The 11045-nt window shown below is 51.3% G+C and overlaps 1 protein-coding gene across 1 annotated transcript in view; it reads right to left on the bottom strand.

Moving 5' to 3' along the window:
* MDN1 (midasin AAA ATPase 1) overlaps window positions 1–11045 on the bottom strand; it is a 152231-nt gene that overhangs the window by 28896 nt on the left and 112290 nt on the right. Inside the window, exons 62-72 of the mRNA XM_045294316.1 lie at window positions 9095–9800; window positions 7201–7353; window positions 6737–7010; window positions 5759–5994; window positions 4691–4786; window positions 4114–4208; window positions 3680–3801; window positions 2709–2855; window positions 1864–1973; window positions 1017–1090; window positions 397–595 (exon numbers count right to left, since the gene is read on the bottom strand). Of these exons, the coding sequence (XP_045150251.1) occupies window positions 397–595; window positions 1017–1090; window positions 1864–1973; window positions 2709–2855; window positions 3680–3801; window positions 4114–4208; window positions 4691–4786; window positions 5759–5994; window positions 6737–7010; window positions 7201–7353; window positions 9095–9800 (2212 nt within the window). The remainder of the gene's footprint in view (window positions 1–396; window positions 596–1016; window positions 1091–1863; window positions 1974–2708; window positions 2856–3679; window positions 3802–4113; window positions 4209–4690; window positions 4787–5758; window positions 5995–6736; window positions 7011–7200; window positions 7354–9094; window positions 9801–11045) is intronic.

Here is an 11045-nt window from a genome sequence, read left to right as displayed (position 1 = left end):
CAGAAGCCAGCCCCTCCTGACAGACCTGTGCACCCACGTCTCTGCCGTCTTCAGGTGCTCAGGCAGTTCGCAATCCACTTCTGCACTGCTGGGGCTTGAGTTTGGGCACGGCAGCATGCTCACACCACTGTGATACACCCCCTCTTTAAGCCAGTACCCGCAGCCCGCCTCTGCCCTTTGTGCAGCCCGAAGGCAGCGTCTGACGAAATGGTCACAGGCATGCAGTCCCTGCCCTCACCTAGCCTAGCACTAAGCCAAGTGGGAAGGCCAATTTCCCTTTTCCTTTTTTGCCTTATTCTGCAGTGGACTGAGGTGAACAAGTGTCAAAGGGGTTTCTTTGCCTCATTCAAAGGAAGTCCCTGAGAGGTAAACAGACACCCTTCCACGAGCTCATACCTGTGCAGCTGCTGGCCAGGCCAACAAGGTTTCTCGCAGTGCCCTGTTCAGACTTTGGATGGGAGACAGGTCACTTGCGGCTGCATCTGTTGTCCCAGGCAAGAAGTCATATTGCTCCTCTTTGTCACTCTCCACCAGGGATGACCGGCAAGGCTCACTCAGCACAGCTTCAAATTTCTTCATGAATTTAAAGAGAGTCCTGACCCAGGTTAATGAGAGAGATGAGAAGAAAAAATTTGAATGCAAAGTGAGGAAATATAAAAAGTAAAGCACCCCCATGCGCGCGCGCGCACATACACCCATTTAAAAGAAACATATATATATTAAAGCACGGTTATACTGTCATCTCCTTTTATATATATGAATATACATATATGAAGAAACTAAAGGCAGGAATCGTGGGGTCACTTTGCTCCTGGTAAAACAGATGCCTGGTGGCGGCATACTTAACCCCTCTACAGAGTGCCGCCTGCTTTGGCCTCCGGTAGGTAGACTTGCTGGGGGTGTTAGGCCACCCAACCAGCTCAAAGCAGGACCAGGCCAGGCCATGAAAGCAGTGTCATCTTGCTGCCTCTATCTAAATCGCAGCATTGTCACCCCCATTCTAGATGGTGAATTACCTGTGTGTCTTTTCCACAGACTGTTTAATGGACCAGAAGCTGACATCGTTCCACTTGGATATCTTAACAAATTCCTGTAAAATAAGCGAAGCTTGTGGGACAGGCTTTATACGGCTATTGTGAGTCTGTCTTCTTCTATCTACCTCACCTGCCAAAGACCAGAACCCACCCCACCCGCCATCCCCAAACACAAGCCTGTGTGTCCGAAAACAAGTCCAACAAGTCTTCAAAGGAACCATGTGATGGTCCCCAAAGGATGAGCAAGTAAGGCACTGCTATGTGCACCAAGCATTGCATCCACCTCAAGTCTCAACAAGAGCGGGCCCTCTTTCCCCGGGCACCTGCTGGTGCACGGGCCCACTGCAATGGCACACTCTGAGGTGGGCTGCCAGCAGAACAGGGGAGCCCTAGCAGACTGCTTGAGGGTATCCCTTGGACCAGTGGTGCTCCACCTTCCTCATGCCACGACCCTTTCACACAGTTACTCATGTGGTGACCCCCAGCCATAAAATTATTTTCGTTGCTACTTCATGACTGTTGTTTTGCTACTGTTATGTAGTGATCCATAGGTTGAGAACCGCTGCCTTAGACAAGGCTGGGAAACCCATCCACAGACAGGCAGGGCCCGCCCAACTCCAAACACACCTGGCCAGGCCACCAGTGGTGTCGCCGCCGCAAAATGGAACTCTTACATTCCACTGGGCGGTGCACCCTCCACCCCCACCCCGTATCACTGTGGGAAGACACAGCTCGTCCCATGGCTCAGTGGGTAGGAGGGCGGACTCAATCACAAGCACTGGCTGACTCGCGTTCTCCCAAGAGTGCGTGCCAAAGCTGCTCGTCTTACTTTAAGTTCTTTCTCTAGAGGTGCACGAAGTTCCACAATTTTGGCCTGGACCCGTTCAAGGAACTGCCTGTAATAATGGTACAGATTCCACAGGACACTGCAGAGTGAGTCTGGAAGAAATGAAGAGGGACCACGGCGCCACACTTGGTGAGTGTGCTACTGGCCCGTCCGCAGCATCCCCGCCTCAGTGCAGACACCTCCTCAGGACTCTAGGCCAGGAGCTGACCACACAACGACCCACAGGCAGACTGTGCGCCAGCGTGCTGGGGTGCCTGTCGTTCCCAGAGACGCCAGCTGTCATCCCCACCCTGCTTCCCGGTGCCGGCTGTTCGTTGAGCTTCAGCTTTTAAAGATGACACACTCAGGAGTTCGGCTAAGACCGCAACTTTCCAAGTCTTCGAAACTATTTTGAAAGAAAAGTTCAGCAGAAATGGGGCCTACTGGTAGAGATGGCGTACTAGGAGGTTCACCTTGCCTGAGCACTCACAAGCCAATCTATACCGATCTGACAGTGTGTGTCATTTATATGCAGTCTTTGATCCGTGGTGGATGGGACTCTCGGTAGATTAAAGGACCTGACCACGGTCTGGATAAGCCAGCATGCCACACCCACTGTCTAGACGGAAAGATGTGGTGGCTCCGCCTGCCAGATCCTGCACTTGGCTCTCTCTGCCAGCACACCTGTCAGCAGCAGTCTGGTCTGCAATTCATCCATTCCTGGCCACATGCAGAAGGAATCCGGCTAATGCCAGGGCAACGACCACAAGGGTCTCCCTACAACCTGCTGCGGGCCCAGTCAAGAGCGCAGCCAGCATAAGCAGCAACAGCCGCAGCGCCGTCCTTACCCTTCCCTTCAGCCTGGGGCATCAACAAGACGTGGCAGTGGAAGACCAGCAGCATCCGGAGTCGCACTTGGAACTCGCCCAGCGAGGACCCCTCAATGAACGCTTGTAAAGTGCTGACCAGCAACATCAGGGTCATCCGTCTGTCATCTGAGCGATTTGGGGAATAAAACATGGCGTGTCCTCAGCCAGCCAGCCCGCTCTGCCCACACTGTGCACGCGCTCCACGATGGCGCAGACCCAGGGTGGGGGTGGGGGCTCAAGCAGAGGCTACAAGTAACGCAGGCACGTAGGCAAGAACCACAGCTCAACCCCACATGGGCATAAAGCCATCAGCTGCCTATGTCATGAAGCCGATTTAGGAGGTGCCAGTTGCGAGCACAAAATGGGCCACTTCAGCACAAGTACTGTAGGTTAACGCCTATCCACCACAGGAACATCTTTCGGGCCGAGTCCACTGTCTCCCAGCACAGAGAACGAGGAGGCCTTCTCCTTTTTGGCAAGTCACACAAAGCTCAAAGCTCCCAAGTTCAACTATGCTCTCAGGAAAGACAGACCTACACCTTGGCTGACCGCTCAGGCCTACTCGAAGTCCTCTTGGACATCCTGCATGGCTCTGGTGAACCCAGGGAGCTGGGACATTCACACAGTGCAGCTTGTCATCTAGATGCCCCCCCCTCCCCCCGCCCCCCGGCCTCAGGGGGACACGACTTCTGTGACCCACTGGGTTTTCACAGACTGATTTTCCCACGTGCATCCCTTGGCCTTTCTTCCGTGTTCGTCTAGAAGCTCCGCTGAAACTTCTTTGGCCCTAAAGCAGCACAAATACACATGGCTGGTGGCTGTGCACGAGGTGCCCTGAATGGAAATTGAACTTGGGTCTCCTGGATGGGAGGTGAGAATTCTACCACTGAGCCACCACTGCCCTTCAAGAAGAACTCAGAATTTCTACACAAGCAGGCAACAGGCGCTACCTTCCTGCTCTTCTGTTTGCTCCTGCATGTGCTTCTCAAGCATCTGATAGATGGAGAACCAGTGCTTGGTGGATTTCTCAGTGTGGCGTTTCATGGTATTATCCAGACTCAGGGACCAGCAGCTGAAACGGGAGAGAAGGTGTCGGTCGGGGAGGTATTTAAGACTGCCGCTGGGATTATCTGCAATCACAGCAGCAGAATCTGCCCAGTATCTCCTCCCAAACGGAAATAGAAGAGATGCTCAGGCTGCTGCCTCCGTGGATGTTTTTCCGGCCCTCTATGAAGTCACTTTACTGCCTTGCTTTTAACTCTGTGATTAGTGAACGAAAAGTCCGGCCTGTCATTACCACACCCCGCACAACCTGAAAAGTACAACCTATCAACCAAAGACAAAAGCCCAAGCTCAGGGGAGAGGAAATGCGAGCATTACTTACTTCAGCTCTAATTTCCGCCATCGAACGATCAACTGAGTGACCACATCGAGGTGTGTCCGGAGAGAGAGAGTTCGACTTGCATTTTGCTCCCAGTCCTAAAGAAGCAAAGTTGGAACTGACTATTTAATCCTATCATTGGCCTCCCCGGCAGGAATATCCTGGTGAACTCAGCTTTCCACGAGGTCTTCCCAACACGTGCTGCCTCCCCAGCTTACCCGCCTGGCAGCCTCCAGCCAGCAGACCACTGAAGAGGCGTGGGAGCCCCGGTCTGAGTTCTGCTGACTGAACAAAGCCACACTGTCCTGCCAACATACACAAGCCCTCTCATCCAGCACTGAAGGCCCCCAGGAACTGCCTGGCAGGCTCCCTCAGTGCTGAGCCCCATCCACAAGAAGAGGTAGGCCAGATGGTCCCTGTGTGGGCACCAGGTTCACGTGTTAAGACCTGAACACATGCCCAAAAAGATGAGTCTTCTTCCACCCAAACTGTCACTGTCCCTCTCACGGTGTAGGGGACACATTTTTTCTCAGGTGCTTCCAAACTAAAATGAGGAAAAGAGAGGCCATTGTCATCTTACCTGTGCCTTCGCAAGAAGGATCTCTAAGCCATTCAGGAACTTTGAGATGGGGCTGGAAAGTGGAAAACTACGAATCCTGTCCATTACAACCAGAAGCTGCGGAGGGAAAACCCACATCATCAGCATCCCAGTGAGGATGCCACCAGGGCACTGCAGAGAGGCCCCACGGAAGCTTCACACAGAGCCTCCTCCGTACTAGCACCTCCTCTGAAAGCTGTGGGTGCAACTTCCAGGCCTCTCCATCTGCTGCTTTACTCAAGAAGTAAAGGTTTGGTTTAATTACTACTTTTATTGTTCCTTATAATGTTACTTCCTGACGGCCTAAAGATCAAAGAGGAATCTCTAAGATTGAACTGCCCATCTTGAAAATACAAGGCCTACTGCAGCACAAGGAGCCCTGGCGGTGCACTGGTTTAAGCACTGGGCTGAAAACTGGAAGGTTGGCGGTTCAAATCCATCAGCTGCTCCGGAGAGGAAGATGAGGCGGCCTGCTTCCATAAAGACGGACTGCCTCAGCACTCTACGGAGCAGTTCTGCCCGGTCTCCGTGTTGCTGTGAGAGGGAATCGACTCGGGAAAACCGGGAGGGCCTTGGCAACAGCTGCGTCTAAAGAAGCAGAGCAGCAGCGTGCAGAGCATCTTCCAAACGACAGACTAACGCCACCCATGGCGACGGACTCCCCCAAACATTAGTTGTACACCCAGTACAAACGGCTCTGTTCGCCTGGCGTTGAAGAAGTACCTTCCTGCTGATAGGGGTTCTTTAAACCACCCTGGAAGTCGCCTGGCCCCTAACAGTTGAGTGCCAGGCTGCAGCCACTTGATCACGCTCCTCGGCAGCATCAGGGAGAAACACCTGGCAGTCAGCTGGGACAAGCCTCTGAGGGGGCCTGCTCAGCGATTCGGACTCGTTAAGAGTTGAAATCTCCCCAACAGCAAGTTCTTGTTTACATGTACAAATGGGCCAGTGCATGCCCCTACGATGGCCTCAGGCCATCTCAGTGCAGCTAAGAACTTTTGACAACGCCCCCCCTTGCCCCCTCCCTCCTTTCCTCACTGGCTGCCCTACCTGTTCAAGGGCGGGGTGTTCCGGCCAATCCTGCAGCAAGTGACTGACAGCCTCTGAGAAGCCCTGAAGCACAGGATGGCACTGGCGGGCTTCAGGAACATTGGGGTGCTGGTAAAAGTCATAGGGCCCATCTGGCTTCACCACCAGGCTTGAGGCAGATTCCCCAAAGAGTGTGTTATGGGAGAGGGTGCAGGCCAAAAGCTGACTGCCTAAGAGTTGGTCATTCAGCTCAACCCCTGTGAAGTTCAACAAGAAGATGGCAAATTCAGGGCCTGAGCAGCAGGTCCATCAGAAGCCACAAGGACGCTGGAACCATGCCCCCAAACAATAAACTCATGGGGGCCCAATGAAGCAGGTATTTCAAACCTGTTTTCCCCCATAGCACCATTGGCCTAGAACACTATTATTCCAATACGACAGTAGTCACCAGAGGCTGGAAGGATCTGGATGTACCAGAGACAGAGATCCTGCTTATGTGTACTCAAATGGAAACAGAATTCAGCTCGACCCGCTCAAAAATCCCCCTCCCCGCCTTTTGAACACTTCCGTGTGTAAAGAGAGACAAAACTTAACATCTCCCTCCTGCTGGCATGGACTAACTGACAAGGTCCTGTAGTGAATCCCATCAGGCCCAATGCCATCAAACCAAAATCTGTAAGCTAAACTCACAAGTTCCCAGTTGCTCCCAGGAAGGCATTACTTCCTATGAAGCTCGGAAGCTATTGGAGGGAAGTGCAAATAAGGTACAGGGGAAACCTTTAAACTAAGTCTACATCCTGTTCTCGTGATCCTGCCAGCCCAGCGTATTCAAACGACAGCTCTTTACTACAGAACTTCACATCTGTTCTTTTGAATTGGCTTAGACTCTTTAAGCTAAGGCAACACCATCACTAAGGAGTTGGGCTAGAAACAGGAAGTAGCAATTCCACCTATTTGCTTTGGACCTCCCACAGGCGTAAAAACAGTCACCCGCCGTACCCATCAGAGGGTAGAAGTGTGCTACGAGGGAGGCCCCGGTCTGATAGCAGGACAGAAACAGGCGGAGGTAATGCTCTGGCTCATGCGGCGGCACAGGCTGCTGGTACCACAGGGACCGCGCAAAGTTGAGGCACAGCTGCTGGTGGATCAGCGTCACGGCTTGCATTGAACTCTGGGAGAGAAGCGAGGCGTCGATGGCGGCTCCTTCTTCCTGAGCGTCTGGAGGGTCCTTCTTCTCATCAAGTGTCGGCTCTACTACGATATCGGCAAAATCCTGTAAATGACAGTAGAGACTTCACACTGAAAGGAAGACCTGGGTTCTAACCAGACTCGATGGAAAGGAAGGACAGCAGGAGCAGGAAGGGTCGAGAAAACGAAGAGACGCCTTCAGTGAATGAGGACTGCACGGCGACCGGAGGAAACGGCCATGCTCCCACGAGCTCGCCTTCCAAAGCCAGCCCTACCTTGTCATGCAGCGGGAAGTGTCTTCGAAACTCCCGCGCCTCCTCCTCCTCCTCACTCAGGGATGCCCTGCTCCGGTACCTGTAGAGGCTGTTTTCCTGCTCTGCCTTCTCTTGGGCTAGGCGCTCCTGTTCGTCCCACTCACTGATGATTTCCTAAAAGGCACACATGCAGAAGGGCGCTTACCTGCCTTGCCGAGACTCTCTTAGAACCTGCTTCCTCATGACAATGAACACATCAAGGTCCAAAAAGAAATATTAACCGACATCCAGGACCCGAAACCCAGCGTAAAAGCAAGCAACCGTGCCCAAGGAGGGCGGGGCGGGAAGCTGCTTTTCCTAAGTGCCTCCTCGCGGAGCTGCATGTCTCTGCCATTCCCCTTTCAAGGGTTTGCACCCAAGAATAGGCACTGCCGTGTGCCTTTTCTTTTTCTCCTTTTTTCAGAATAGCAAAAATGCATGTACACATGTGACTGTTCGAATGACAACTTGCTGTGGGGCTGTGGCACACTCATGCGGGAGAACACGGAGCAGGGTGCAGGTGAAGAACATGGAGTACGGAGAAAATTTCAGCATGCGGTTATATGTTTCAAAGTAAGTTACAGTTTTTAAAAATAAGTTATAGACAGTGTTGATTTGTTGTAACGTTCTAATTTTTTATGTTTTAAGGATGTGTTCTAGGAGCCAGGGAGGAGACAGACTTGACTCAGTCAAAGGGCTCTTTTATCTGTCAGATATTGGGACACTATGGTAAAACTGTTAAAGGGTTCTGCTGACTAAAAAAGCACTTGCACACTACTGAGTTTAAAAGACTTAAAAAAAACCTTTAGAATGTACCAGGAAGCTTAAAAATTCATGAAAAATGGAATGTTTTCTCACCCCCTCCCCCAACTATCATGACCCCAATTCTACCTTACAAATCCAGCTAGACCAGAACATGTACACTGGTACAGATAAGAGCTGGAAACACAGGGAATCCAGGACAGAGAAACCCCTCAGGACCAATAAGGAGAGTAATGATGCCAAGAAGGTAAGGGGAAGGTGGGGGAGAAAGGGGGAACCAATCACAATGATCTACATATAACCCCCTCCCAGGAGGACGGACAACAGAAAAGTGGGTGAAGGGAGACGTTGGTCAGTGTAACACATGAAAAAAATATATATAATTTACAAATTATCAAGGGTTCATGTAGGAGGGAGGTTGAGGAAGTAGGGAAAATGAGCTGATACCAAGGGCTCAAGTAGAAAGAAAATGTTTTGAAAATGATGATGGGAACATATGTGCTTGACAGGCTATATGTATGGGTTGTGATAAGAGTTGTACAAGCCCCCGATAAGATGACTTAAAAAAAAGAAAATGAATTTTTCCATGCACTCTTTTTGAAGGCCCATTTGAAGCTTAAGCACACACCTAAAGATACACACATCTAAGACAGCCTAAAGTGGGATGGGCTGGTGCATTTGTATTAACAGGACTTATATACAGGGCTTACATGATATGTACAAGAAATGGCTGCTTCTACTTATTCTCTGAATTGTTCACAATGAAGCATAGTGATATGGCTAACACAGAAGCCCCCAGAAAGTTTCCTTTAAGATCAATAAAAGGGTGACACTTATTTTAATGGCATGGCAAAATCACCATAAACAAAGTCAAAAGAGAAAATATTTGCAGTGTCCATCGTGGATAAAAGGCTAATGCCACTGATCTAAAAAATAAAAGCAAAATAACGCTTAAAATTCAAGGGGAAAAGGCCCAAAAATCTAATAGGAAGATGGGATTGGGGGTGGGGGTAGGGGAGTAACAGACAGCCGACCACTCTTCCTCACCATCCGCCTCCAGTCTCTCCTCCTCCCAGCCCCTAGGACGTGCTGCGACCGGCCCGGGATGGCTTACCTGGCAAACATGCCTGAAAAGCTGCAGGGCCCGCTGGTCCAGCTCCCCCTTGCACAGCACGTGGGAGCGGAGGTAGAGGAGCGCGTTCATCATCAGCTGCTCCCGGGTGGGGCAGGGCCTCTGGCCCTTGCCTTCCGGCTCCTTTCCGCTGGAGGGCTTGAGGGTCAGCTTCCCAAGGGCCCGCAGCAGCTCCTCTGTCTTCACAGAGCACAGAGTGTCCGCATGTGCATACAAGGTGGGGAAGGTGGGGCCCACTGAAGGGAACGCCAGCAAGGATGCAGCCAGGGCACCCAGCCTGTCTGCACACACCACGTTGCCATGGAGTGAGGCATGGACCTCAGAGGCCACCAGCCTCATGCCATGCTGCATCTGGAGGACAGAGGCCTGCAGCGGGGCCACGGTGTCTGGATACAGGGCATACTCCTCTGCCAGCCGCTTCCGGAACTGGTGGTGTGACTGCTGCCAAGAGGCTTCCTCCTTCAGAAGAGTTTGGGACACCTGGGCAGACCGAGACCCATCCATGTGGATGGCCTGTAGGAGCCGGGAGAGCAGGTCCTGGACAGCCGGAGCCTTGGCGATGCTGGTGACGTAGTGGTGGATCTCCTGCACCAGGGACTCGTAGGCAGGCAGCGGGGGCCTGAAGGCCTGCTTCTTAGACAGGCTGCAGATCAGATTCTCCAGCTGCTCCATTCTCTGGCGAAGCAACCTGGGGACACATGAACACATCACGCACATTTGGTCAAAGGAAGAACAGGAAGCCTAGAAAGGGCCTTCGGTTGGAACAGTCAAAGGAAGATTTATTATCAGCAGCTTTAGAATAAGGTGCTGACATGCCCGCATGGGGTAGGGAACCTGTGGTGTCCAACTACGTGGACACCTGCCCCTCCCCCCAGAAGAATTTATTTCAGAGGACAGCACTGAAGCTGCAGCTCAGGGGCAGTGGAACACATCCAAGCCTTGATGATGATATTCCCGCTCAGAGCAGCCAATCCACAGAGGAGACGACATGGCCGGCCCCACTATGAGACAAGGCATCCCTCACTGACCCATAGACCGACAAGGGACAACACACTGGAGACACAGTGTGGGAAATGCACCTGATCTGATCCCACCACACCGAGGCAAAACACTAAGGGCATGCAACAGAACAGCAAGAGGAACAGAGCAATGAAGTCCTCAGGGAATACCAAAAATAGACTTTGGGCCCAGGGCTTTGCACCCCATCAGACTCGACCAGAAAACACTCCTAAAGGCTAACAAACAGTCCTTGAACTAACTACAAGCTTTTCTTTATTGTTGTTGTTATGTGTTTTGTCATTCACTTTTTGTTGTTGTTTTGTTTTCTTGTATTTGTGCATGTTATTATCTCCGCAGGTCTGTCTAAGTAAGAAAGGCTGGATGAACAATCTGGAGGAGAAAACAATGGGACCAAGAATTCTGGGGGTACATGGGAGAGGGGAACGTGGGGGGGAAGGAGGTGGTGTTAAACCCAGGGACAAGGGAACAAGTGATCGAAATCGGTAGTGAGAAGGGTGTAGGAGGCCTGGTGGGGTGTAATCAAGGGTAATGTAATTGAGAGGAATTACTATAACCCAAATGAAGGCTAAGCATAGTAGCGGGACAAGAGGAAAGTCAAAGGAAATAGAGGAACGAGCTAGGAGGCAAATGACATTTACAGAGGTCTAAATAAAGACATGTACACATGTAAATATATGTATATATGAGGATGGGGAAATAGTTCTATGTGCATATATTTATAGGTTTAGCATTAAGGTAGCAGATGGACATTGGGCCTACACTCAAGTACTACCTCAATGCAAGAACACTTTGTTCTATTAAACTGCCATTCCTTGATGCTCACCTTCTCTACACGATCGCTGAAGACAAAGAGGGTGTATACGCAAATGTGGTGAAGAAAGCTGATGGAGCCCAGCTATCAAAAGATAAAGCG

This window comes from Echinops telfairi, unplaced genomic scaffold, assembly GCF_000313985.2.
Source record: "Echinops telfairi isolate 266 unplaced genomic scaffold, ASM31398v2 ScPeMD7_3533;HRSCAF=4204_0, whole genome shotgun sequence".
Classification (NCBI taxonomy): Eukaryota; Metazoa; Chordata; class Mammalia; order Afrosoricida; family Tenrecidae; genus Echinops; species Echinops telfairi.
Note: the sequence above shows the minus strand (reverse complement) of the source record. Positions and strands in the feature narration are given on the sequence as shown.